Here is a 26,749-nt window from a genome sequence, read left to right as displayed (position 1 = left end):
AAACCAGGTGAACTCAACTAGTCTACCCAAACTGGGGCAGCTGATTAGCCCTATAAGCAGATCAGAGGCTGTTCTTACACCCAGCTTTGATTGTGTAGCTGTTAAGGCATCCCTTCTCTCTGAAGAGCAGTTGGATGAGTGATAACATTTTCTGTTGCCACAGCTATTCATTAGATGAAACTGTCCTCTAACTCTTCTGTAATCCTAACAGAAGATAAATCATTCAGGGTTTCTATGTGTAGCATTTGTGTTGTGTGACTTTCCAGCCAGTTGTGTAAGAGGGGTTTTAACTACTTAAAACTGTGCCTCTCTGTCTCTGTGGGAGCTTCTATCCTGCAACTAGTTGATGATTCATACAATTTCTCATAACAATATTTTAGCTTATTTGATTTTGTTTATTTAGTAGGAGAACTTAATAAAGCGTTATTTGTTATGGAGCATGAAAGTTTGTAATTGTCTTCCAACTCTTCTCCCCGCTCTTCCATGTCTGAGCAACTGTAGTCTAATGTTTGTTTTTCCTTTAGCTGTACCTAAATTGAGCAAGTGCTTTTCTGCATCCTAGCAGCTTAATAAAGCTACACGTTAACTCTCCTAGCAGTATTACTTAATTTAGAGCAGGTTAATTCCATGTTCCAAATGCACATATGTTTCCAAAATATCCTAAACTGACACCTGAGGTCTGCCAACCTTTCATGCTCTGTGTCACTCAGGTAATCTGGCCTCTTAACTTGACGACTGTTTAGGTAGAAGTATCAACAATCATTACTTAAAATAGTAACAAGTTTTCAGCTCCTATCTAAAGTAAGTGTGTGTAAGTCATCTGAAGTGGGGTGTGTGCACATATGAAATTATTTATTCTACAGTAAAGGATTCTTTGAGATGTATTATCTACATCTATCTTTAGTACTCCTTTGACCTCTAAGAAACAATTTAAGTGCTAAAACAGATGTCTAGACCAACTTGGATACTACAAATACTGGTTCTGACCTCTTCCTGCTTCACCAGAAAGACAAGGGTTTGCAAGCTGTGTGTCACACCTGTCAACCCTTGCAGTCACTTTGGATCCCCTCTAGTGTGTCTGCATTTAGCTGCCTGAATCTCTGCCCTTCTTTTCACATCTGTTTTTAAGCATTCTGTGTGTAATATTACTTTTTAAAGTAAATAGTTATTTAAAGTAAACAACTTTTAGAGATTGTCAATATGCCTAGAAAGTTATTATTTGTAGCGAAATTATTTTGCACATAATTGTGTAGATTTTTTAAAGATCATTTATGTTTTGTAAATACTTTTCAAAAGAATTTAAATCATTCTCCTCTCACATTTACAACCCCCAAATAAATCATTAGGAGAAAGTAAATACAGTTAATCTATTTTTTATTCTCCCACTTTCCCCACTCCATATTTATAACTAAAAAGATATGATGAGTTGCAAGCTTCCTAAAAGACTATGATTTTTAGTGATTGGTTTCAATACAGTCACATGTAAGCAATTACATAAAATTTCTGTAAATGTTCCACATAGATTTGAAAATCTGGGTGCAATTTTCCATGACTGTATATGTACCTACATCTAGAACTGAGTTTTCATTCTACAGCCAGAGATATTTTCTAGACATTCTTAAATTTTGTATGCTTTTGTCCCTTACAGCTTTATTGCTACAACCTAACAAGAGTTTTAGCAAAAACTGAAAGAGGCCATTTGGGATTTGGCCTTTATTTTACATTATTTCTTATGAAAACACCAATTCCGTTCTTTCTGGATTTGAACCATAAGTTGAAACAGAGCATAGGTCTTTTATGTGGAATGAGGAAAGAGACAAGGTGAAGTATCTTAAAAATACTGCTCTGATCAGAAATACGTTCTTTACTAAGGGTAGAAAAGATAAATGTATGGTCAGTACAAATGACAGAACATACACTTTCTTTGCTTTCTGGTCGTATCTCATGCTGGGGGAAACTGAGTTGTTACTAGGGCAAATCATTCCTTTTAGATGACATTGTTGTGCAATGTCTCCTTTTAGAAACATTATTCTAAGAATCATCCATTATTTTTTTACTGGATTTTTTGCCTTGAATATTAGTAAGTTTTGTTCCCGCTTGGTGGAGGAATTTGTCATTCCTTCTTTGCGTGCGTGAAATATCAGGAGTGGAACATGTAACAGGGTTTTTTACATTCTTCAACAAAAGGATATGGTTTCAGAAGCTCATCTATCACATTGATATTGCTTTACGCTGATTTTAGTTATTGTCACCAAGTTTTCCTCTTGACTTACTCTTCCCTGCTGTACTGTATTGTCAAATTAACATGTACTTTCTGAGCACAGCCACAACCCACTCAACTGCTTTCTGCTGCAAAAAGAGATCACCACAGAATTTCTTAATGCGATTATATGCGATCTTTCTGCAAAATTACATTTTACATCCACTGCCATTCATCTCTCAGAATTTCTTATGAAAGATTCACTGAAAGTTGCAAAGAAACACTGAGATGTTTATTTTTTTTACTTTTGCTGCATGGCAGAGCTGAAAAATTCCAGTAGAATTTTAGCTTGAATGTGAGTCTTGAATTTGTCCACTATTTCACCTAAGGGATGTTGACCATTGTTTTATCTGTCTGATATGCTTAGTCTATAAAAATGTTAGCATGTTATTTTTCTGAAGAATCCTTATTTTGATGTGCAGGCATAAGGCAGAATTTTGTGCTGTAAAATGTGATTGTTCAGGAGAGCCTGTCTGTCTTTAAGATGTCTAGGAACCATGCCTTATATAGTCACATAGAAAGAAATCCTCATGGAAACGGCATTATGGAGGTGGCAGCTGCAGCTCTTTATTTTTGTCTGTGTTGAATTTTGCAGTAAAAGGTTAACCCTTTATGTGATTGTGAAAATTACATTTCTGTCCTCCTCAAATACAGAATATGCATGTATCAAAAAAAATTTATGAAGATGTACAGAAGAGTCAAAACAGTTCAATAAGAGTTAAAATTAACTCTGTTTGTACCAGATTACACTGCTATTTCTGAAAATTTGGGAAAGAACTATATTTAGGCATTATAATGTGGTTGGAATTAGCAGTAATTACTGCCTAATAGCCTTCCTCACCCAAAGCTTTTTTTTTCTTCATTAGATGCTGGCAAGCAATGTTCAGAAAACTCCATATGGAGATTTCTTTCCCAGAAAATCTTTCTCATCTTTTTAGTTCCTATGGGTCATTGTGAAACTGATGAGGACAGTGAAACTATGAAGGTAGAGATAGTGAGGCAGTAAAACTCCTCAGTACAGAGTCAAGTGCAGACTGCGACGCTAAGAAGTGAATTGGCAGTTTTGAAGCTTATAAGAGCAAACTCCCAACCCACAGAGACGCTCACTGTGATTTCTAAGGGAAGGGTTTTGAGAAGCTGGTGGTGTTGGAACCTGGGCACAGAGCCTGGAGACCATCAACACCAACCTTGCCAACCACCTTCTGGTGGTTTCTCCAGATTTAGAAATAAGCAGAAGAAGAAACTGCAACCTGGACATTATAGCTCCTCTTGTCTTGTTGCTGGTAACAGGAGAAGCCCAGAGTCTTCATTACTTGCTTAGTAGTCTTGTTGTTCTGTCTCCCAGGTCCATAGTGCCTTGCTATTGCATTTACTTGAGTGAGCAAACATTGCTCTGCCTCATCTAAGATATCTGCAGCTGATGTGCTGCCATCAAAGAGCTGTAGCTTGGTCAGAGCCTGATGTTATTTGCTGTATGAAATAATGCCTTCCTGAATTTTTCTATTTCTGTTTTTAAATACTATGAATTTTCTGTCTTACATCTTTTCTAGCTGATCATGCCCTTTTATATCACTTTGGCAATGCAGCTGATATCCTCACTATTGAGGGTATTCTACTGTCTGCAAAGCAGTCTTTACTATGCAAATATGCTTACCCATCCCTCTATAAGAGGGTAGTTTCCAAATATTACTCAGTCCTAACTGTTGGTTTTAGCAATCAACGGAATGTAGGGAAAAAGGAGTTGAGAATACATTTTTGGGCAGATATTACACATGTGCAAAGTGTGATGCTAAAAACATCTTTCTGGATCAAATGAAAACAGAATTTGAATAGATTAATCGTGTTGCAATATAGTTGTTACCATAGCTATAGAACAATTTTCTAGTGGATTTTTATTTTACATTAGAAATTTGTGCCATGGCAACAGCAATGCCTGTTAAAGATCTTACTCTGTCATTATAATTTATCTATTACAGCTCTTTTCATTAGTGTTATTAACAACTGTTATTCTCCTGAATGTACTTTAGTTTGGAACATGGAATCTCTTGAGATACAAATGTGAATAAGACAATTTCCAATTTTACATGAATGCAAAATTCACAATATTCAGCATGCTTCTGATTTTCTTAATGTGCTCTGCAGTCTTGGAGTCAGAAGTAGGAAAAAATATCTGAGTTTGATGAAGCATCTGTAAATTATAACTCTCGAATACTGAAAGTGAGAAATGGTATACCATAGAGTTCTATATATGTACCACAAGCAACTGTGCTGGGGTGCATCAGTGTGAAAATAAATAACTGATTGAATTGCAATCTTCTGCCTAAATACCAGTTTGGTTGTATATAAACTGGTGATAATAGCAATATGTATCTGTGGCTTTGAGATTATGGCACAACTGAATTTACTTGTAGTTCCAAATGTAAATATTTTCCTCGTAGCACAGATATGGCAGTATCACAGTGATTTTCAGAAGTAATCTGCTCAGATGGATAAGCTGTATGTGCACTTATAAAAACACTAAAGTTCTGTAGAAATGGCATCTGTTTATGTTTTGGTATTTATGATACTATTTACGAGTAAAAAGATAAAGTGGTAAGAAAAGCAGTATCTGGTAAGGAAGCAAGATCTCTATCTGTTGACTTTTTTTTTTAAACTACAAAAATAAATGTATTTGCAAAAAAGAAAAAAAAATTATTTATACGCTGAATGCTTCTCTCCACTGGGATTCAGTCCAAGAGCTTGAACTTTTCCTGTTTGCTCTCCCTTGTATTCCCATCCTCTTTCCTAAAGTCCCTTCTCAGAAAGCTTACTCAAATGCCCATGAGAAAAAAACCCTGGCATTATTAAATGGCTGTTCACTGAGTATAGACCTAGGTGATGTAATTGTTTATATCACTTCTTAGTGCCAGTTAAGTTGGTTGAAATAATAAGAAATAAAAATAAGAATTAATAAAAGGTTCAATAGCATGGTTTTTTTTCAATACACAGAAATATTCAAAACAAGAATTGTTTTTATATGTTTAAAACCAGAAAATAATATAGAAAATATCACATTTTGTGCATTACTACTAAACCTCAGGAGAAGTATTGATTTCAGTATCACTTTTCTTGAAATTTATGACAGAAATATGCAACAATAAGAAAAAACATCTCAGAGATGGGTAATTATTAGAAGCTAAGATTAAATTTTTTTTTTATATAAAGTTGACTATTTTTGCAAGGATGTAGTAGTATTATTATATTATCCTGTGTACAGTTTTTCATACTTTAAATTCTTGAGATGGAGATCATGGATATTCCCATGAAACATGGAGCTCCATTTTTAGCTATTGGTCCAATTTGAAGACATTATTTAACATCTCTTGTTTCAGTTCTTAGGTCAACAAGAAAGAAAAGCTTATGCTGGCAAATTATTTTATGATTATATGTTGCATGGTTTATTTTCTTTCCTTCTATAATTTCTGTAGAACATGACAGTGAGTGGTTGGCTACTATTCTGTTTAGAGCAGCGCTACAGTCCATCTCTGTACTCTCCTTATTTGCTAAACATAAAAGTATTAAACATTAACTACTTTAGGGAACTAAAATAATAATAAAAATCTGTATTCAAAGAGCATTAGCCTCAACAGTTACCAGTTCAAAAGTCAAAAGATTCAGAATTATAATTGGCTCATTAAAGTGTCGGTTTGAAGGGGTGTCTGGAGGATTTCTAGTCCATCCTCCTACTTGGAGCAGGACTGTCATCATGAGATCAGATGTGTCTTTTCCTAGCCAGGCCTTGAAACCCTCCAAGGGTGCAGATGGCACCACTCTGGATAACCTATTTTAGGGCTGCAGTGCAGCATGCAATGCTGCTTGCTTCTTAATCTTCATCATGACCACAGGGAATTTTTTTTCCCCTGACAGCCCCAGTCTTTTTTGTTGCCTGGTATAGATGTGGTTTGCATTGCTCAAAATCATGGGGTGAAGAAGGAATAGCTATGAGATATTTGCTTACTTCGTCACATAATTAACAAAGCTCTTACTGAAAGCAAAAGGTATCAAAGAGAAGAAGTGACAACTGAGGCAGCTGTAAGCAACAGAGAGAATACTCTGTCTCTGCCAGGGCTTTTGTTACTCTGGTCAAGACAGACCAAAGTTTATCCAAGTAGCCATTAACAGTGTTCCTTGGTTTTTGAGTGATGAATTTGATGCATTAGGGGTCTGATTTTTTGATCTACTGAAGTGAATAGTAACCATGCTTTGAAAATATTCAGTGTTAAAAAATGTTCAGTGCTCTGAACAAAGAAAATCTTGAGGAATTTCTAATCAGATGCCCAAACATTTGTACATTTTCAGCATTGTATCCTTCTGCCTCATCTCCCATTTATCAAATTAGTACAGTATCACATTACAGTCTCACCTCAAAAAGATACATGATTCCATATTTGTGAAGCCCTTAGATAATGGATGTCATAAGAATTTGAGAAGCTGTTGAATAACTTGATATTCAAAGAAGAGTTTAAGTGCAGTAAATAGGTAATAGGACCACTCTTTGAGCAAAGAGAATATAAATCCCTGGAGATACTTAAAAGATGTGAAGATGTGACGCTTGGGGACATGGATTGGTCATGGACTTGGCAGTGCTGGTTTGACAGCTGGACTTGATGCTCTTAGAGGCCTTTTCCAAACTAACCAGTTCTGTGATTCTATGATACTATGAAAATGTTGAGGGGCATCTTCTTCATTAAGCAAACTTCATTCTGAACATTAAGTGAAACAGACAGGGTATTTTTGAAAACTAGTAGTGATCTTATAAAAAGTAGAATATAGATACTTATGTGTACACAACGCAGTAACTGCTGTGAAAGATCAAGCTGAAAAAGGCTCTTGTAGTATTTTTGGAATCTTTGAATACATGGTAAACTGGTCCCATTTCGACTAACAAAAAACCCCAGAATTAATGTTTTGATATGTTGTCACTGCAACACTGCTGGAAAATAAGAGACACACACACACACTTTTTAGTGGTCACTGTATATATTTACTGACCACCGAGGAATGGGTGTTCTCAGTAAGAACTTCCTTTGTTTACAGTAGTAAATTGAACAAAATCAGGGCATGAGATGCCATTGGTTCTTGGCAGTCTGTACTGTTAAACTGTTTGGGTTTTCCCAGTCTTTGGCCAATACTGAATAGACCCACCTAGACAGTACCCAGACACAGTGCAAGTTTTAGCTGAGACCAGAGACTATTCCCAGTAATTATTTGGATAGGCTGCCTCTGTCTTGAAAAGGAGAGAGTTCAATTTAAAGGACATGAGCCTAGTAATTCCTTGAGATCCAATAGCTGTTGGCCAGTGCTATCTAGTAATATAGATGTAGCAAAGATAGTGAAATTCTTTCAATCCAGGTGTCTATAAGCTTTTCTTTTTCCTGATTTATTCCTCCTGGTTTACTTTGTCCTGACAAAAATATTTATCTCTTCAATGAGTGCAATACACAGCTGTAAGATACCTGTCTGAAACATCAGAATAGGATTCAGTTCATGACTGAGATATATAAATGTAGGTATTTGAACACAAACTGAATGCTGTCTCCTGTAAGTCACTGGCAGTGTAGTCAGCCCAGTTAACAGAGTACAGGGAGTGATAGGTTCCACTGATTTTATTTATTCCACTAATCTCTGGCTATGGTGGGAGCTAAAATGCTTCTTACCCATGTAGAAAAATGAGATGTCTTAATCTGGAGCAGAGTGTCAGCTGCTGAGTTTTTCATGTAAAGGAAAAGCACCAAAGCAAATAATTATTTGCATAATTTATTCCTCATTTTGAATTCACCTTCAAAATTGCAGACGTATGTATAAATCAGCAACTTGCAGAAATCAAAGAGAGAATGTCCCATGTCCTCCTTTTTCCCTGAATTTTTCCCCTAAACCAAAGCTTTCTGGGTTTATTGATCCCTTAAGCTCTGTCATGTCCTACATTTAACCTTTCTCCGTAACACCTCACATCTTTTTGGTTGCAAACTGTCTGAAGTGTATATTCTAGTCACTTGTTTCTCAAAGAAGAAAAGTATATTTACTGAAGTTCTTGGAATTTGATCATATATCATATATCATATATCAAATATCTTTGATATTTAAACAAATAAGAAAAACATTTAATTTTATATTTTTAAGCTGCTGACTAGTAAAAGAGTTGATGAAGTTTTGAAGTACACACCAAAATCTTTCTTCTGTCATTCATAAAGTCAAGCACTGCTTTCTTTTAGAAGGGATATTTTGAGATTTGATTGGGGTTTTTTTGCCAGCAGATATTTTAGTTAATTGGAGAAAACTGCTCAATATCTTTGCAAATTACGACATGATGCTGTGCTTGATTCCTTGTGGTAACTACTGCTGTGCACACAGTCCTACAGTTAGAGTCTGTCTAGAACATACAACTTCTAGCAAGAATGAGGTGAATTTATTTATCTTTAATGAAGTAGTTATACAGATGTGACCATTACTGGGGACAGTTATTCTGACTAGAACTTGCTAACTTAATGCCATGTTGATAGAGTGATGTTAACCACACCAGCACTTTAAGGGAGACAGCACAGGCCTATTTTTTTTTTCCCCTCCTAGTCCTTACAGCAACAAGTGTTAAAAACGAGCTCTAAAATTTTAATAATACACTCTAAACTGTGCCAAAAAGTACTTTTTCCTGCAGTTGCTTTTTGTGTATGTATGTGCTAAATTACATGTAAAGCTTGTTTGAAAAGACTTGATTTTGTATTCTTTTTTCCCCTATGGTTATTATTACTATTCTCAAAAGTTCCCAGAAATAAAAACAACACTCAGATCTAGTCCTTAGAGACTGTCAGTAAAAAGGCATTATAGTGTAAGTTCACTATTATTATAAAGACTATAAAAAGAAAAATTACTAAGAATACTCCTGACAATACTTGTTCTTCATGTATTTTACCACCTACAAACTAACTACCTAATTCATCATACTAAACTGTATAATTTGTGCACATTTCAACTCAATACAAATTAAAAGAGACATCATCAAGTTGATGGAATAGCAATGGCCTATTTTATGTTATAATTTTTTTTTTCATGGAGTTTATATATAGCACTGAGCATTGTTGGCTGTTCTTCAACCAGTCAGGATAAAATAGTCAAATTTAAGGGTTTTTTTTTTTAAGAGAATAATAATTCAGTTCATGTCATAATTGTCTTTTGTTTCTTTACATAAGAAACAACCAAGCAGCATAAAAAAGTAATTTTGAGGAAAGGTTTTGTAGTTTGAAGTATTTTATCACCCTTTTATGTTTACAAGGTACTCTCTCATTTCAGACCAACTTTGCCAGGGTGAAACATCCACTGAAAGTGAGCTTCCTGAAGGACACCCTGCTGAGCAGTTTGCAGGTTTACTTCACGGATCATCACCTGCATGTGACCCACCTGAAAACCCACTCCAGCTGTACAGCAAAGTAAACCCGTGCAGTGGGCCACTAGAGAAAAGCATTTTGAGCAAGAGTGCAGCGCAGCAGATACAGCTACGGAAAGAAAGCAGCTCTGATCCTCCTGTTAAGAAAAAAAAGCCACCAATTGTAAACAGAACCATATTTCATACTAAAAATAAACCAGCAGAAAATCATACCCTGGTTGGCGCGCCAAGGATAAGTGAACAATGGGTTATTACCACTGGGGGATTTGTGGAGCGAGCGTGCACGCTGGGCAGAATACGATCTTTACCAAAGACTTTGCTGGAAATGCATTTGTGCAAAAATGTTTCGAAATCCGATTCTAATCTTATCACCCATCCACCAAATGATAAAAAAGCAAGAAGCAATTGGAGTGAACCCACACCAAAGCCACAATGCTCCAAAGGGAATTCGGAGAGAACACCTTCCTTCACATCAGAATGGGAAGAAGTAAGTTTTTCTTTTTATAAATACTGTGGTCTTGTGAAGACGCTGTTGTTGTTTTCAGTTTCATAGACAAAATAAAAAGTGAATCTTCCAAAGCCTCAGAGAGAATGTCACAGTGTACTCCATGATAGCTCAACAGCTGGCACAAAATGTAAAACATTTCTGTTCAAATGCTGCCCACTCAATAAAGTCTATTGTTTCTGTAGTGAATGAAGTTAACCAGAAGTAATTCTGCAATTTTTTGTGGCACTGAAATTATTGTCTACTAAAGCCCTAACTGACACTAATAAAATTGGTAAAATCCTTACTAACTGTGCCTATTGTTTATATACTTGCTAATTATTTCCACCATGGCAGTGCCCATCAGCAAGAGCCAGGAGAAAATGGCAGCAACAGAGAGCTGATTGTGCATTCTACAAACCCTCCTTATGTATCATATCCTCTAGCTGGTATGTAGCCTGTGTACTAAATCTTGGCACATACCTAACTGCTGTGTGAAGTGGGAGTACTCTTATAGCTGCAATGAATTCAGGACTACTAACAGAAATTTCCACGCTGAATTTTAGTGCGCATGCTTGCTCATATGAGAGATTTTATTTTAGGTTTAAAATTCAATTTAAATTAACTTTTAGACACCTTTATGTTTAATTTGTTTTTCCTGTGCTGAATTTCAAGAATGTAAATGGTTTTTCATAGACACGGAAGTTCCCATCTCATTGAGGTAAATTAAGTCTGAAATGTTTAGGTCTTTGCTGTTCCTACAGAGAAGTCAGCAAGTTCTTTTTAAAACTACTACAGTGGGGAAATGCATCTATCTCCAGGGTGCTGTTGTGTTCAGAAAGAACCCAGAGTTTGATTATGCGGTTGGTTATTTTTCTAGGAAAGTATTTCAAGCTAGCCTAAATTTCTGATTTGATAGGACATTTTAAAGCACTTTTTATTGTAAAGGAGACACTCTCTCAGTGGAAATGTACTAAGGATATCAGGTTTTGATCTTTACAACTTGGATATATTATTATAAAATCCTGATTAGAGTCAGGTCCAGGTTTGCCTTTCTACATGGTCATCAAGGTTTGGTTATTCTTAAGAGTAAAAAAAGTGCAGTATATATATATATATATATATATATATATATATATATATATATATATATATATAGTATGAATTCTCAATCTGCAGATTCTGTCATAATTCCTAGACTTTCTCTTGTCACCAGTGACTAATACATACTTTTCCTACTAGTCCTAATATTAGGCTGAGTAAAGTGTGTCTCTCTGTCTACCTTCTTAGTCCACAGCAACCTTTTGATTCACCTTTTGTTTTGTTCCATTCTTACAGAAAATAAAATAGATATAATGGTTTTGACCTAGTAAGTTCAATATACCTTAGAAACTTGTGAGTAAGTTTTGAGATCGGTGCAGTGCTGTTTCACAGAGAATATTGTTTTGTGGTATATGGGGACACAGCTATGTTTCGTACCTATTCAGTGCCCGTGGGGCAAATGGAAAAAAAAGGGGGCTAGGAAATTCTCTGGAAATATTAATTGAACAATTGATTTAATTGTGTGTATTCTAAATACTTTATAACATGCAAGTTAATATTTTTTATTCATTAATATTATTGCTTAAATAAACCACTAGTGGCTATACCTAGATGGCCAGAGTCATCAGTATGAAAGGAACTTACTGTGGAAAAAGAAATACTATTCCCAATCTTTAGTTTTTGCTAGCATACAAATATTGCAAAATAAAAATCAAAGTGGAGAAATTAATTGTCTACCTTTGATTTATGCGTTTTTACAATTTCGATTGTTGTTTTCCTAATGAGAGTAATAATGCTATAAATCTATGCATGAAAAGCTAAACTAAAATAATGAAGATGGGATCCATCAATTGTTTCACTGTTCTCTCTTTTGTAGATTGATAAAATCATGAGTTCGATAGATGCTGGAATTAATACTGGACTGGGGGAGATGAAAGATCATGCTACAAGTAAGGAAAAAGAACCAACTATTGTTTAATTTTGACTTAATTGTCCACAGGGAAACTGTGGATAAGACATTGCTAAGTAACCCACTGTGTTGAAATAATTTGTAGGTATTTGAATAACCATGAACAGAATCTATGTTGTTTTCTGGTAGGGATGCATTAGGCCCAGTGACCTGGAGCTGTTGCTTTAAATAGCATCTTGGAGTCATTAATGTTGTTTTGAAATCTTACCAGAAAAAATACTCCATTAATGTCTTTGTGCTGAAGCTTTTCTTCTAGGGGGCTATTTTACAATCTTTTTCAGATGAGGTTTTGTTTGGAATGATGGGACTCTGAGTATATATAATCCAATAACTGCTGACACTTTTTAAAGTATTGTATTACATAATGCTGCTTCGAAGAAATATTTGGCACAGGGCTGAAAATGTTGCTGACAGCCAGTGACTGGTGTTAGCAATGATGGGAAAATTTGCAAACCTTCCCTGCCATGGAGAATTCTAAGAACCCTAAGTAATGCCTAGCCTGTTGGTCTGTCAGTATAAACCTGTGCAAATGTGCTGATAAGAATTTTTTAAGTATTTTATTATGTCTTCTCCCTAACTCATGGAGGGAAAACTGACTTGCATGTCCAAATAATTTAGTCCTGAGGCAAAGCTCTGTTAGCTCACCTGTAGTGGTACATCCCTGCTAAAAATTGCATTGGGTTTATGTGTAGGGCAGGATGTTATGGACCTTATAGCTTAAAATGTGGAAAAGAATATATTTGAACAGCTGTCCATTTAATGGAGTATTACATAAATACAGGATGAAACTGTGTCTTATCAATTAAATATAATTGACACAGCTATTTTAACAGCAGCTTACAGTGAAAAGGGGATCTAGGATAAAGAAAAAATAACTGATTTGAGTGCAAATATAATTGCAGATAAAACAAGAAGATTCAGCTTATTTTTCTTCTAGAAAAAGTAAGGGGCAATATCACAAAAAGTGCTAGGCATGTTGTACTGGCAGTCTGTTCTTTCTTACTGCAACTTGCAGTGTTGGAAATCAGAATTATTTGTAGGCGAACTCTACGTTAGGAGATAGTGAATAATTTCTGAAGCTATTATAAATAATTCAGGATTTTTTGCTTATTATATTTTATCCTGGTAGTTGTACTGGGTCTGCTGGAGATGGAGTTACCTTTCCCATAGCAGCCTTCATGGTGCTTTGTATTGGTAGCTAGAAAGGTGTTCTTTCACCTGTCAAACACCCCGGTGTTTTGGCTACTGCACAGCAGTGCTCACTCAGCACCAAGGCTGCCTCTCCAACATTCCCCCCTCACCAGTGGGGAGAGGGCAGGCGGGATCTTGGGAGGGGACATACCCAGGACAGCTGACTCAAGCTGCAAAGAAATATTCCATACCAGACAAGGCTGTTCAGCAATAAAAGCTAAGAAAAAGGAGGGCAAGGCTGGATATCACCAGCTGATAGGAAGTAGAGAATAAATCTTTTGTTTTCCTTTGGTTTTGCTGTATTAAATTGCCTTTGTCTTGACCCAAGAGGATATTTTTCTGTCTTACTTTCTGCCCTGCCCTGTCCTGCTGAGGAGGGCGGTGAGAGAGCAGCTTGCTGGGCACCTGACATCCAGCCAGGGTCAGCTTCCCACAGCAGCACACAGGCACCAAAGGCAAAATTGGGTGTAGGGTAAGAAGTTGCACAGCAAGTAAGAGGTATGAAAAGGAGACAATAGCAACAGACTGTGTTTGCAAATTTCCATAACTTAGTGATGTGTAAATACTACTCTGTCTGTTCCTATGATTGACCACTGCTTTTCTTTTTTAAGACCAGAAAATACCTCATAACTCTTGTCATCAGCCATTTTGTGGCTTCTACTGCATCCGTTATTTTTCTTGACATTCAAATATGGCATTTGGTGTTTCAACTCTTGCACCTGGCAGAAGATCTGCTCTGCTCTTTGCTTTTCCCAGAGTGAACATTGAGTCCCAACTTTCTATTCAGTATGCAGCTTTCTGAACACCAACATTTTTTTCTTTCCTGTCAACTACTTAAGGGTCTTTAGCTAGTTTAGGATGATAATTTGATTTTGCTCTTAATTAAGAGATCAAGCTACAATCAATCAAAATACAGCTATTTTTGTATAAATATGAGGTTTTTTAGTTTTTACTTGAATATATGTGGAAAAAGGTTATCCAGTAAGGCTTAAAAATAATGGTTTTAGTGTTCAGAGTGTGTAAGTCAAAGAAACTTCTACTGTTGAACTGAAAGCATCTAGATTATTGAGCACTGTATTCAGTAAACTTCACTTGTCTAATAACTTTTTAGCAAGTAGGAAAATTTCTGATAATATTGAAGAGAAAATTTAGCTTCCTATGGAATCCTTCATTTTAGGGTGTGCTTAGTCCTGTATGTCATATTATACTTTAGTGTTTTTATCAACTGCTAATAAAAACAAAAATATGTACAACTCAAATGCAAGTACTCTATCAGCCCTGAACATAAAGAGCTTTTTGTACTACATAGTATCTCATTCTCAGTGAAAAATATTTGAGAGGAAGTATGTCATATACTCATAATTAAATAGCTATATTTAAAATTAGACAATGATGACATCTTGTGATTAAATTCTTGAATGGACTTGCCAGAACTTTGGCCTATATTTTCCTCCTGATGATATCTGAGAAGAATTCTCTTATATCTCCAACGAAATCTCTTAAGAAGCAATGAGAGGAACAGTAAAAGGAGAGATTCAAAAATGAGTATGCTCATGAGGACTTCATCTACAGCACGCATTCAGGAACAAAAAAATTAAAGCCGAACTTTCAGTTTGGTAGAAGTACAGGTACTGGAGGAGCAAGCTTAAAACTACAGAGAGGAAGATGCCTGTTGATGTCCTCTGACAAATCAAAAGCAGGACTGCTGACCAGGAAGCAAGTAAGAACAAATCTTGATAACAGACAAAAACCCCAAACACAAGGAATACAAAATCTCTGTTACCAAGAGGAAGTAAAAGATGCTGCTGGCTAATGATCTTCTACTCAAGGTGGTGCGGAAACATCTGCAACACCTGTCACTTAAATTATGGCTGATGTGTTTCTTCACAAGAGTCAAATTTTGCCAAATTGCAAAGGATTGCACCAAGCATTAGCATAGGATAAAGAATAATAATGGTACTACTAAGAATTTTCCTAGCAAATCAAAAGTTCTTATCAGGCTCTGTGGCAGTGAATAAAGAGGTTGAAGATTCAAGATAATATTGTCTCTTATCTCATGTCCAAGTCTAGCACCAGTCAGATACACCCTAAATATAACTCTTCTCCCTCCTGAGAGAAGTTTATAATGAGAACCATTTGGCAAGAACAAAAATCATAGTCTTAAATAAGGCCACTTGAACATAGGTCTCATCCCTGGGATTATTTAAAACAAGATTTAAAAAGTGATGAGAGAAAGTAAAGGGTCAGCTTGCAAGGTATCTTAGCAACACATGCATGTAGAGACATGTCAGAAATGACAAAGCACTCAGTGAGATGCAGCTAACAAGATTTGATATAACATAATAATATCAATACATCAATAGATAGAAGAAGAACAAAGAAATATTCAGCACATAAGAGAGCAACTGGAGGAATGGAAAAGGTGCATGGAGAAGGTGCAGCATACAGTGAAGGAAAAGCATACAGTGATTTTTTTATTACATGAGTTACTGACAAGGTTGTTGGTGAACATATGACATGCACAGTTAATCCTAAACCTAGAACCTAAACTGTAGATAAGGAAAGAACAGACTATATAAGTTAGGTTTCTTAACTATCTGCAAAATTTAGGCCTATTAGTGGGTTTCTGTGAGATTTCTTGAAGGATATATCAGGTACCAAAAGACTAAATGAGAATGACATAGAACTTACCTTTAAAAGAGGAAAGGAAGAAGAATATGGGGAATTATTTTCACTTAATAGGCAAGTCAATGAACAGATATAGTACTTTAAGTAGCTAGAGAATAACAAAGAAATAAGTAATAAACAACATGGATTTGCCAAGATCAAACCTATTAAAGCTATCCAGTTCCCTTCTAGGAGTGAATATGAAATTTTGTAGGCAAGGAAAAAACAGTAGGGGTCCAGTATTTGGACATCATTTAGGGTTTTGATGTCTCGTGTTTTCCTTGTAAACAAATTAAGAAAGCATGAGCTTGATAGAAATAATGGTAGGGCAGACAGATGTACATGGTAGGTCAGACAGATTAATCTTATTCATAATGTCTAAATTCAGAGTTCTGGAGTGTGGACTGCATTGAGCACATCTGAGCCACTAATGCTGAGTTAGATAAGCAGACTCTTTTTTGTTATTGTTCGTCATGTCTAAATGTGTGAAGCATGCAAAATGGCACTGGGAGTGCCTTAGAGGACCTCCTCAGATGTAGCTGTCTAAAACTACCTGATATTAATATCCCCCTCTTCCTCAGGACAAAATTATAAAGGTGATGTAGTGAAGCATCCAAATAGATTATTAGGAAGATTATAACTTTGGTTACGTTCAGCAGCATCTTCAAGGCTTTTGAATATTTGCCAGAATGAGAAAGAATAACGCTTGGGATGTGACTGACCTTGGCTTGAGTCAGAATGGAATAGGTCACTGGGTTATGCCCCTTTGAGTCTATTTTCTAATGATTCTGTGACTACTGTGATAACAAGATTTAGAAGGAACCTATCTATAAAGTAAAAAGAAGAAACACTACAATTTTGTATTTTCTTTGCCTAATTATAAAAAAAATTTTTTTCAACAATAAGAAGTCTTTCAAGACATACCTAGCAGTAATTCTGTGTTAGTTGGAGCTTGGTAGCTGTTTGCAGGTGCATGACTCAGAGTTTACTTGTATTTGCAAACCACTTGGAAGGGAATAATCAAAAAAATATCTACTTCAAAAAAACACAAACTAACATGGATAATGGATATCATATCATCATCATGATTAAAGCTAGAATTGTTTGTCAAATCAGACCAATTAATATAATGACTAAGAAAATAATTGTTGAAAGTCATTCCACATCCAAATAGTCAACAATCATTTTAGGTTTGTGCGAGGCTTTTGAGAGAGCCACTTCTGTCAAATATATTCTAGCACACGGAGGGTGATTTACAGCTTTATAATTCTACTGATCATACATTCTATTTTGGGTGCTATCCATAAATGCACTAAACAGTTGCTGTGTGTATACAAGTCAGGATATTTTTCATCAGCTGAGCATGTACCTACCCTTGAATGCTATCATTGTTCCACCTAGAGGCAGACAGGCTAGGGTTTACTCAATTAACTTAATTTTCTTGATCTAAAATTTTAGTTTGAAATGTAATATCCTGAACAAGACTTTTTCTTACAGCTGAAATAAGCAAAGTTCTTATTGCATTTAGCAAGTTTGTATTTTACAGGGTTTTGTGTTGTCCTTTTGTGAGAGCAGTCCCTTTTCCTGTGCTTGGAGATAATCCTAGCACCACATGCAGCATCTATGTCTTAATATCAATGTCAAGGCTACAAACTTTGCTCACTGACACAACCTGAGAGATTGCCTTTCAAAGATTAATGCTGCTTTTTACTGGAAGAGATATATGAAACAGAATCACACTCCATGAAAAAAAAAGACTTTCAAGGAAGCTAGCAAATCTTGCAGAATATTTACTTAGCAGTATGTATCCTCATGTCTAAAGCTTCAGAGAGACTCATGAGTTGGCTCTTTTAGGGCTGCTTTGAAAACAGAAGGACCCTGAATCCCTGAAGGCTGTGCCTGAGTTGACTGCACTAGCTGTATCTCATTTGAAAGCAGGACTGCACTACATTGTGCTGTATTCAGAATGAACCCTACAACTCCACTTTATGTCAAGCTTTTGCACAAATGAGACCTTATTGCTTCTCGATGTGCCCACTATATATTTGTGTTTCAATGTCATGTAGTCCAAATTTAATGCCAGGGACTGACAGTAGGTCACAGAGCACTGTATTGGAATATGTTTTGTAGTGTTCTTTCTCAAATCTTCCATTTCAGGGTGAAAGTTGCAGACAGTCGTGATACAAAAGTTATTTTCTTTGTTTATTTACCTTCTCTACTGGTATGACCAAGGCTATTATTGATGATTTCTCCTTTGCAGTATGGGGAAAGTTTTAGGAAATCTTACTTTTCAGATTAGTGAGGGAAGTGACTTTGAGCACAAAGATTTGGAAATTGAAGTAGATGTGACTTCAGCAGCTTAGGAAAAGATGGAATCAGGTGGGGCCACAGCCAGAAAAGCTGAATGAGAAGCGTAAGAGTTTGTGTTGTGCCCTGCACAGCTGTAATATAATTGAAATTGGGCTAAACCCTTGACTGCCTGAAGCTACATGCTTGGTTTCCTCTCTTTTCTTCCATCTGCTCCACTGCCACTGCTCAGACATGAAGCCTTCATCATTCCTGGTGTGGTTCTGCCTATAAAAGCTAATATATAGCTAGAGTATGTAAGTCAAACTTTCTTTTAACAAATGAAGCCTTGTTAGGCTGGCCCTTTTCTGTTTGCTGCCATATGGCTGCAGTTTTGGCAAAGTGGTTTTCCTCCAAAGCTGTTAATATCCTCCCTCCTCGAAGAGCTGAAAACTGATAAAATATAAGTACTTAATTAAGGCAGAATTTTAATTGGATATGTGTAGGCATGTTGGCATAAGGCAGATTTCACAGTGGTACATTATAGACTTAAAAGTATATATTTTTATTGTCATTTCATCCCTGTCTTCCAGCATTTACCTTGTCCTTTTTAAATGTCCTTTTTGGTTAAACTAAGAGCTTTGATAAAGTGGACTTAATAGAATTTAGTAAAATGAGCCATGCAACTTCTCACAAAATGGGATGTCTCTTAAGCTTACAGTTTTGAACACATAATTTTGCAATAGCCAACCACAACAACCAGACTGTAAAATAAGGATAACATCTCTTTCCTCCCAACTTCCTTTTGAAGCTGATATGCTGTACAAAAAGGCCAACGTACCTGTGGCATCACAGACAGCAAAAAAGTAAAGACAGAGGGAACCTGACTGTGTAGCTGGTAGCAGAGGGACCTGATGAGACGAGGCAGCTCCAGCAGCTGGTGTCTGCTCCCAGTGCTGTTTGATGCCTTCTCAATAGGAAATGCATATGTAGTCTGAAATTATTAAGCTGCTAGTCTTTGAACTCTTTAGCAACAATTATAGGACCGCTCTTTAAGAAAGAGAGACACACATTTGTGTTTCGTTCTGCCCTTCCTTGCATCTTATTAACAACTGGAATGTGAATGTGGAATTTTAATTTGCAATGGCAGAACAGCTGGGGGGATTTGCATAACCAAAGTCAGTATGTGATGCTACGGAGGGCAAAAGGGATTCTTCTTTGAGGTAAAACTGTTTCCAGTCAGTCACATTCTCATATGGAGCCTGTCACACCCAGTACCGAAAAGCACCGCGGTGTGCATGGCCAAGTTGCCTGTCCATTGTCAATTATGTGTGTTGTGATAGGCTGACTATTGCATTCTTACTGTAGCTATTGGGTTCCTTTTGATTAGGAAAAGCAAATTAGTTTTTCATAGACCTTTAGAACTAAACCTTTGCAGTGGTATGGTCCAAAATTTTCTTCAGTGGCACTCATTGTTTTTGCTTCCTTTTCTCAGATATTTTAGGTCATGTTTTTGGAGTAGCAAAAAGATGAATATCACATGCATGTGCCATAATGTTGTTGCTGTAGTGCAGGGTCTTCTGCTGATAAATTGTCTGAGCTGTTGTTTTATCAGAGCACACTCCTCCTCTTGACAGGAACATATTCCCTAGTGTTTCACCATTGCCAGCAGTGTCCTTGATTATCAGTACAGACCATGCCTTTAACTCTTTGAGGCACTGTCTCTTCTGGTGCTTTCCCATATGCATTTCTGTCCTTGCATTATTTGTACCAATCTTCCTATTTCTATTACTAATATCTTCATTTCAAATTATTTGAATTGTAATTTAAGTGTATGCAATCATCTAGATTATAAAATAGTGGAGAACAGAAGGCATATAGCTATAAAATATGAGGAAGTATTTTTAGCACTTATTTACTGAGAACATGATAGTCCTAATGTATTGCATGTCACTGAACTTACCTAAAGATGATATAAATTCTACAGAAGTTATCACATATAATTGGGTTAATTTTTTTTTTTTTACTTCTACATTGTAAAAACCTGAACAAGTGATAAAAATGCATCTGTTTTAATGATTCATTGAATCCCAAAACAAACCTTACAGAAACTGGGCAAACTGCAAGATAATTGTAGAGCTTTTAGCTATGTTTTATAATAAATGCAATGGGAGTTGGATGCAAAAAGCTGCAGGCATTTATTTTATTTTCTTATACTCAAGTATTCCTATTATATTAGCAATTTTACCCTGTAGTGTCATAAATGTAATATTCAGCTCTATGTTCTTCATATACCAATTTTGAGACAGCATACTACAAAGGAAGACTCAGGCTAAACAGAAAATAGAGTAAAAATATACGTCATCAGACCATATTTACCAAAGTAGTCTTTAACTCTGATACATTTTCTTTTTACAAATCCACTCTCTCTATAAGTGCCAATCAGCATTTACCTTTTATCTCTGTCCATGCTTTTCAGTGTTAGGCTTCTTTTTCCAAAACGGTTGCAAAGCAATTCAGTCATTATATTCACAGATTTGGATAAATGATTTCTGGCATACGTCTTCTAGAAGCAATAGAGAATATTGATAGCAAACAAGGAAACTTAGGAAAATGGAACTATAATGTCATAAATATTGGCATCCATCAGAGAGTAAATGTGTGGCTTAATTCTTGTCAATTTTGGTGTAGTCTACTTGTGGTTGTCAGGCCTGGTCTGCAGCAGAACTGCTTGACAAAAGGAGCCTTCAATTGGAGGATTGATGTGTAATTGTGACTGACTTAATATGCTGAGACTTTTCAGCAGTATTTCCCCACACCAGATGCAATGTTTTATTGAAACAGCATAGGAAATTAAGGCCCTGTTTCAATAGTGATATTTTCTCCTTTTTAAAAAATAAAAACTAAAAACCTCAGTAGTCTGGTCTGCAGTACTGTCATTTCTGAGCAACCAAACTTTTTTTCCCCCCCCTCACAGAATACAAATAATATATTCTTCTTTGGAAAATTTTGTCAGATCTAAAGGTACTTATTTTCTATTTTCTAGAAATACTTCTTCTCAGAAAGAGGAGTAATGCATACTGAATCCCTGCCATCTCTTCTTTTATTTTGTTCTTAAACTAATAGCTGGTCCATACATTCTACTGTTAAATATGGTTAAAAAAGAAGTCTTTGTGACCACAGACATGAACAATTTATGTACAATTTGAATGCTACTGAAATCTATGAAAATTCAAATAGTGTGCTTACCACTGTTATTAAAGCCTTATTTCAGTATTTTAAAAATATTCTCACATTATATAATTTCCTTTTAGAAGAAGTGAGAGATACTGAGTTTTAAAGAAGCTGTGTATGGTAATAAGTGAATATGTCATGATATCGACCTATATTGTACTCATAAACACCTCTAATATTTGTTTTGAGACAGAGTGTAGAATGGTATGAATACACAGAATGCAAAATTCAGAAAATCAGATTTTCAGTTACTTCCAAGGCCATGAAGCTCAAAAATACTGACAAATAACAGTAAAATGGAGAGTTCAGTAGCATGATGTTTAAGCATGTTCAGGGACAGTGCTTAGAAAAACTGTATATGTTACTCTACAGAAAATCCAAATTAAGTGAATAAAAGTTATTCTCACTTTAAAAGTTTGGATATACCTGCCTATGGCCTAACCTTACAAAATCACACTGATAAAAACAAATTGTGTTAGATGTCAAATAAATTGGTTGTGAAACTTGCTTAAAAATAATATTACTCACATTATGTCCTGGGTTCTATTGGTAATAAATGGGTCCCTTACTCTTAAGTGGATTTAAAAACATTTTTGAGGATGGTGTTAATGCTGCAATCTGCTCTTCCTGGTCAGTTCTCTCCCCTGTCAGACCAGTTCCTGAAGTCACTGAGCTGTATAGAATGTATCTTTTTCCTCCATGGGGTTGAATATATGTCTGAGCTTTGCCCATCTAGATAAGAGATAAAAGGATCAACAAAGGAAGATTGAAGATTTCAGAACTTGAAAAGAAAATGGACTAAAACATTTTCAAAGTTATTTCCAGTAAGACTGAGGTCTTGTCTGTTTCTCCACCAAACCACAACAGTATGAGGGGAGTCCTAATAATCTGTGTCTTCTCCACAAGGACAGTTTGGTTGGTTTTCACAAAGTTAATGCCAGAGTGCTTTCCAGAGTGCCTAAAAATGAGCAAATCAGTGATGCCCTCATTCTATAATGCTCTAGTAATCATCCTACTGTAATTCCAGAGGTAACAGAGATTTTTTTTCAAACCATGATAAATGATGTGAAAAGAATTATCAGATTACTTGAAAGTTTTAGAAATCATATCCTTAGATTTGGCTTTTTCCTTGCTGTTTAATCTGAACCTTGCAACTGTGTAGCCACTTCCACACATGTATGTTAATATTTTATTCAATTTATTTGACTAAATTAAACAGCATTTATTTCTAAAGCAGAATCAAATTCAATACCAGGTTGAAAAAATGTATGCAGAATAGGAATTAGCACATCAATGGAATTAAAAATATCTGATGAAAAATGAGGCTTTTACAGCCTGTGGCCAGGAAATACTTTAAAGGCAACAGAATATTCCTAACTTCTAAAATAGATTTTACAGATTTGCCTTTAGTAATCAGTTTGTTATTTTCATACATGATTGGTAAGGGCAAATCTCTAAAATTTTGTTCAGTATCTCTGGTGGTGTTTTGTATGAGGTAATAGGAGTGTTACCCTTACAAATATGTTAGGGTTGGAGATATTGAGGCAAGTGAGACTATGGTGAAGTTTATCTTTCATAAATAATATAGAGCTCTAAGTCTACTAAAACTGTATTAATAACGGTTTCTTGAAAGTTCATCTGATTCACTCATGTTTCCTTCTAGTAGTCCTTGGATTTAAATAGATATGAATCCTTGGATTCATATTTCTAGTAATCACATTTCAAATAATCACAAGAACATCACATGCTAGTTGAAAAATTTTTGGCTTGTTATAGGATTTACAGCACACCAAATTGTTTCTAGATTTCATTCCACCTAGAGAAAATGAAGTAATTCAGAATATTGAACTTATTAAAGTGAATTTATTTACTTTCTCACCCAGACGGTTAACCTGAGTTCGTGATTGTAATGCTGGGGTCAGTATTTTCTTGTTTCATTGCCCTGTGTTCAGGAAGGTACTGCATTTGAATGCCTTCACATCCTTCAAAAATTATTTGCTAGTTACTACTTACCACCCCTACATCATAACTAATGATACCAAGAATTTTACAAAACTGTTTTTCTACTTTTATCCATTGCTGCCTTTAGCTCTTTATTTTAGGTTATTGCATAATGACAATTCTGAGAATGGCTGAGGTTAAATTATTGATTGCTAATAAGAATTTCCATTAAGTGCTAAAACTAGCATTTAGTCTAAAGTGGTGAATTGTTCCAGAAGCTATTTATAGAGTGTATTTATTATTCATTGACAACACTTGCACTTCATGCATGAGTTTAGATAAATATTTCTTACAAACTCTGCTGTTTGCTTTTCTATTTACAGAGTATGATGGCCTATCTCAGTTACTTTGTGCTACTTTTGTTTTCTGGTAGGCTATTTGAAGTGTTTCATAGAGCATAATTCTAAAGAATATATTATCATGTCAGTACACAAATCCCCCTATTTGCATATCAATATGGCATTTATATAGAGACCAGCCATTCTTCTCAAATTTATGCAAGAAGAAAATCCATGTTCATGAAGTGGCAAGAAATGTGGCTAAACAGCTCTAGACAAGAATGTAAGAGACTAAATGTAGGTGTTGGGTTTGCTTATTGAACCAGTTCAAGTTTTGATCTGCTTTGTAGTATAGGAAATAATTATTAACATACAATAATCATTATAAAACATTAGTGGAACTAGTCTGATGAGTGCATTTTCAGCTGACATGTACCTCTAGGATTGCTTGAGCTCAACCTGAGATCCTTTAGCCTTGACAAATGAACTAGGTAGGGAATGATTCTTGGAGTACATTTTATGAAGCTTGTCTGAAGAGTTGTGTTTGTATCATTCCAATTTCTAAAACAAAAAGCCATGCAGGACTAAGTACAGTGACATGAGAGGTATTTGCACTGCTGTAAGCATCAGCACAGCTTCTTGAAGCAAGACCCTAGGCTCCAGAGGTGGGAGAGTGAGCTGTTGGCATGAGGGAGCTCACAGACAGGTCGAACTGGGTTTATGTAAGCTCATCCATATGCAAGCAGTCCAGTGAGTTGCCAGAGCTGTGCCAGCATGCCACCCACTCAAGTAACGTCTTTATTATTCATTGAAAGATGCTGCAGTTTTCTTGTGGTGCTGCAGAGCCTGTGTTAGCAGGGGATAAATATTACAGAAGGTGGTTATAGAGTTTTTGTGTAATAAGGCAAGTTCCTGTTGAGAACCTGACTTTTTGTCAGGAGGCTGAGAGGGATGGTTGCTCCCTAAAAAGCAGGGAGCTATCTGCACCCAGTGGACAGAGCCAGGTGATGGTAACACGCTCCACTGACCACTGAAGTTAAGTTAGTATTACCTCAAATACCAAATCCAACCTAGTCTCAACTCTAAAGAAATCTCAGGGGGTAATTTAATCTTAGATAAGTAATTTCATTTTTAAATGAACATTTTTTTTTTTACCTGTTTTAAAAGATTTGAAAGGGGAAGTGGGAGAAGAAGATTAGAAAAAGGAAGAAGACTGATGTGAAACAGAAAAACAAATTGTAGTTGCTGGAGGTGAATGATGACAAAAGAGCAAATGACCATCATTTACAAGGAGAATAAGAAGAAGTGAGATAAATAGGGAGCATAGAAAATGAATTCTAAAACAAAGTTATAAAGAACAGGAAGGAGAGAAGGGAATTCACCTGATCAGCTGTTCAAAGGAGGAGTTTGCTCCGAAAGCTGGTGCCCTGGGGGCAAGGGAGCCTCTGGACTCAGCTAGGCAAAAGCAAACAGAAAAAGAAGTGCCACACTGTCTCAGGTTGAATCTGCTTTATAAAATAATGCCAGGAGAAATCTTCAATCTTCCATCAAGTATAATTTCACTATTCAGAATTTCAAAGATATGTGCCAGTATGTGCTTCTTGTTTCCACAGCTCTTCACAGGACCTTGCAGTAGTTACCAAATTTATGAAATCAAGGTTACAATTTATTTAACAGCTGTATTTAACTTCTTAAGATATCTCTGTGCAGATACCTTTTTTTTTGAGCACTTTCTTCAAATAGTTCTCTGTTACCTAGTTCTGCTTGTTTGCTAGTCCAGTGTTGCTTAGCACAGAGCTGAAAAAAGATTTGCTTAAATTTGAAATTACATAAATTTGGATTTATGGTGCCAGGAATTATAGTATAAAGGGTTGAGCTTCCTTAGTATTTTTAGAAAGACTATGCAGTATACGTCTTTCATATATATGCACTCAGTGTACTAGCTTTTAACAGTAGTCTAAAATTTTTACTGAATTAAGTAAAATATTTTGATTGGTCATGGTGTCATGTAAATTTTCAAGGTTTTTTTTTCTTACTAGACGAAAGCAGTGAAAATGATTACTCATAGGTGGTGAGTGTAGTGTTACTATTATCCCGTAAAACTTCCCAAGACAAGGACAGAAACTGCTCTGAGACAGTAACTCCTTTTTTCAGAAAATATTATTAACTTCCATTGAAGTCAGAATAAGGATGACTCTTTCTTAGACCATATTTCATCAACCACCAAACTGTCAAAAAAATACATAAATGACAATTAAGCATAAGGCACTTTCTCTTTCAGAAAGACATTTAGCTGCAAATTGCTGGAAAATGGTAGGAAAGGATCACTGGATGTCCATCTTATTCTTATGCTCTTCTGTAATCATCTAATAGTAATCACTGTGATTGAAGCTGATGATTGATGATCTAGATAAAGCTGTGTTCTGATCCAGTGCAGTTGATCCTGTGGTCTTGCAGTGAAAAATCCATCTGTTCTTAATTAATTCTTGTGATTCAGAAGTATGCAATCTTGTATTTCTGTTCTGTAAGCCAAGGATATACACCTGACTGAAGTCATGCGTGTTGTAATGCTATATAATATCGTTTGATTATCCCAATGTCTTTAAAAAATTACCCCGAAATCTATTAATTTAAAATAAAAAATCATCCTAGTCCAGTGGCTGTGCTCTAGAAAACAGGTATTCTAATTTTCCAGTGAGATCTGCTCCTCATTGACTGAACAGCATGTGTTCTGAAGGAGGCTAAATTAAAGTTGTCAAAGCAATCAACTGAACATGAAAAATATTCTAACTTTGAAATGTCTGTGACAAATGCATGTTTCATGATCTAGTGGAGTGCTTTGACTGAGCTCTTTCTGGGTAAATAGTACATCAACAGTCAGAAATGCAAACTCGTAGAAGGGCCAGTACAGTTCACAAAG

General features: G+C 35.8%; 1 protein-coding gene across 20 annotated transcripts in view; it reads left to right on the top strand.

The window, feature by feature from the left end:
* ANKS1B (ankyrin repeat and sterile alpha motif domain containing 1B) overlaps positions 1 to 26,749 on the top strand; it is a 414,782-nt gene that overhangs the window by 187,720 nt on the left and 200,313 nt on the right. For all 20 annotated transcript variants that reach the window (XM_069000638.1, XM_069000646.1, XM_069000631.1 and 17 more), the window contains 2 exons: positions 9,584 to 10,164; positions 12,080 to 12,152. In XM_069000638.1, the coding sequence (XP_068856739.1) occupies positions 9,584 to 10,164; positions 12,080 to 12,152 (654 nt within the window). The remainder of the gene's footprint in view (positions 1 to 9,583; positions 10,165 to 12,079; positions 12,153 to 26,749) is intronic.

This window comes from Aphelocoma coerulescens, chromosome 1A, assembly GCF_041296385.1.
Source record: "Aphelocoma coerulescens isolate FSJ_1873_10779 chromosome 1A, UR_Acoe_1.0, whole genome shotgun sequence".
Classification (NCBI taxonomy): domain Eukaryota; kingdom Metazoa; phylum Chordata; class Aves; order Passeriformes; family Corvidae; genus Aphelocoma; species Aphelocoma coerulescens.
The sequence above is the reverse complement of the archived record's forward strand: the minus strand, read 5'-3'. Positions and strand labels throughout refer to the sequence as shown.